The 3233-nt window shown below is 42.7% G+C and overlaps 1 protein-coding gene across 1 annotated transcript; it reads right to left on the reverse strand.

Annotated features, from left to right (window-relative positions):
• Positions 1 to 814: 814 nt before the first annotated feature.
• On the reverse strand, positions 815 to 1924 carry LOC110466924 (neuronal acetylcholine receptor subunit beta-2-like). The gene has a single exon (XM_021523730.1). The coding sequence runs from the start codon at positions 1922 to 1924 to the stop codon at positions 815 to 817; it is 1110 nt and encodes a 369-aa protein (XP_021379405.1).
• Positions 1925 to 3233: the final 1309 nt, after the last annotated feature.

Raw genomic sequence — 3233 nt, forward strand, 5'->3', positions numbered from 1 at the left:
GGACACTTATGACGGCACGTCACATAACGGACATTTATCACAGCCCGTCACATAACGGACACTTATCACAGCACGTCACATAACGAATAATAATCACAGCACGTCATATAACGGACACTTATGACAGCACGTCACATAACGGACACTTATCACAGCCCGTCATATAACAGATAACAATCACAGCCCGTCACATAACAGATAATAATCACAGCATGTCACATAACGGATAACAATCACAGCACGTCACATAACGGTCACTTATCACAGCACGTCATATAACAGACACTTATCACAGCACGTCACATAACGGATAACAATCACAGCGCGTCATATAACAGATAATAATCACAGCACGTCACATAACGGATAGCTGTGCATAGGCCGTATCCCCGACCAATCCATATCTGGCCTGCAAGCGCCATATCTGCCCGGAAGAGGCAATATCCCCCCGGCACGCGCCATATCCGTTTAATGTCCGGTTGAAAAACTTTTCAGAAAAATCGCACCTCAAACGTGTAGTGTTCACACTGCATATCTGTCCGGATTTGCTATTCGGTCAATGTTTTTTTCTTTAGGGAGGATGGTGATTGTAGTAAAGCTAATGACAAATAATGTTTCTGCCAGTTCTATGTGTTATTTTCATACGTTTGACGTTATTGAGCAGTATGAAAAATCACCATATGACTACTTCCATACAATCCTACTCCGTATCAGCCCTCGACCGATATATAATAGCCTTCGGGCTGATATGGGAGCTCGTGCCCATACGGAGTAGGATATGGAAATGGTCATATAATAACTTCTAAGTACAGGATCACATGCCTTTAACAGAATGATAGAAGACAAGGCCCATCTCCATTATGGTTATCATGATACAGATGGAGAAATTCCACCTGTCAATCGCGTGACTCACTATCTGCCAGGTCAGTATAGGGCGCCGGTCAATGTCCTCCGACACAACAGCGTGATGTGTGATACCATCCGTCCCAGTGACACCCAGATTCGTCTTTGCCCTTGGAGACATGCTTTCTGGCGTTTTTCCTGTGAGGACGTCTTTTGTGTTGCAATTACTTTTGTATGTTCGCCAAGTCACCAACATGGTTAAACATCGGAGATGGCAAGGTATGTCCCTGGTGTCACTTCGATGGTGGTAATTCAAGGATAGAATAGTACACGTGCATACTATGACGTTATTGGCGAGATGTATACAGAGAATAATGCTTACAACGGGAACATCTGTGGACAATGGAGGTAACTGATCCATGACGATAGTCATGAAGATTGCAAGAGACAGAAGTACAGTGATGGAGTAGCTTGCCTTCTCCCCACACTCAGCTGGAAGGAAAAACACAAACAAGTTCATACAGATCAGGAAGGCAATGGGGATGAACAGATTCAGAAGTAAAAACTCTGGTCGACGTGACAACTGTATGGATAAATCAACATACCGAGATGCGTTATTTCCTGCAACAATAAACTTTGCGGTGAGGTTCAACGCGTCCACAGTCCATTGACCATTATCCACCAGTTGGTCCAAATAAACATGTGACGGGACGGAAATCACTTCGCCCAAACTGTAACCTAGGTGACTGATCATCAGGTGACAAGTGTGAGAGTCGAATGGAAAATATTTGATAAATGGTTTACACGTGCTCTCGAGATAAGTAGCGAAGAGCAACATCGCTAAGCCTTCCGAGGAGTACTGAACGAGAAGCATGTCCTTCTCTTTGCTTAGGAAGCCGTAGCTGTCCGCTGGGTTCACCAGTACCATGGGCGGAACCCACACGTCGAGCAGGGGGAGGTTTACCACTGTGATGTTGTCGTATTCTTCACTGTCCCAACGTATGTACTCATCCGTCCACTGCAGCATGAATAAAAGGTGTGTTCCTAAAACACTCTCCACGATATTAAACTCTTTCAACATGTAGAAGTATAAGCTTATATGTACCAACAACGGATCATTTTGATTTCGAAGAGGACGAGTAGACTTTGTATAATTCTGTAAAAGGTTACGTTTTAACCGTGTCATATTCTCATAGGATTCTCCGTTTACATTCGAACATAAAAGAAACACGGAGATTAAAGATAGCACCAACATGGTAACGGATAGATCACACGTAACTTTCTATATCTCAGCAGTTAGTAACCAATTATTCACCTGTGATTATCTCCTCAGATTGTAACTGATGGTTCACCTGTGGATGTCTCCTCAGATTGTAACCGATTATTCACCTGTGATTATCTTATCAGATTGTAACTGATGGTTCACATGTGAATGTCTCCTCAGATTGTATCTGATGGTCCACCTGTGGATGTCTCCTCAGATTGTAACCGATTATTCACCTGTGATTATCTTATCAGATTGTAACTGATGGTTCACATGTGAATGTCTCCTCAGATTGTATCTGATGGTCCACCTGTGGATGTCTCCTCAGATTGTAACCGATTATTCACCTGTGAATGTCTCCTCAGATTGTTACTGATGGTTCACCTGTGATTATCGCCTCAGATTGTTCTCCTCAGATTGTAACCGAATATTCACCTGTGATTATCGCCTCAGATTGTTCTCCTCAGATTGTAACCGAATATTCACCTGTGATTATCGCCTCAGATTGTAACTGATAGTTCACCTGTGATTATCTCCTCAGATTGTAACAGATTATTCACCTGTGAATGTCTCCTCAGATTGTTACTGATGGTTCACCTGTGATTATCGCCTCAGATTGTAACTGATAGTTCACCTGTGATTATCTCCTCAGATTGTAACAGATTATTCACCTGTGAATGTCTCCTCAGATTGTACCTGATGGTTCACCTGTGATTATCGCCTCAGCTTGTAACCGATTATTAACCTGTGATTATTTCCTCAGATTGTAACTGATGGTCCACCTGTGGATGTCTCCTCAGATTGTAACCGATTATTCACCTGTGAATGTCTCCTCAGATTGTACCTGATGGTTCACCTGTGATTATCGCCTCAGCTTGTAACCGATTATTAACCTGTGATTATTTCATCAGATTGTAACTGATGGTCCACCTGTGAATGTCTCCTCATATTGTAACTGATGGTTCACCTGTGATTATCTCCTCAGATTGTAACAGATTATTCACCTGTGAATGTCTCCTCAGATTGTACCTGATGGTTCACCTGTGATTATCGCCTCAGATTGTTCTCCTCAGATTGTAACCGAATATTCACCTGTGATTATCGCCTCAGATTGTAACCGATTATT

Source organism: Mizuhopecten yessoensis, unplaced genomic scaffold (assembly GCF_002113885.1).
Source record: "Mizuhopecten yessoensis strain PY_sf001 unplaced genomic scaffold, ASM211388v2 scaffold11149, whole genome shotgun sequence".
NCBI classification, from domain to species: domain Eukaryota; kingdom Metazoa; phylum Mollusca; class Bivalvia; order Pectinida; family Pectinidae; genus Mizuhopecten; species Mizuhopecten yessoensis.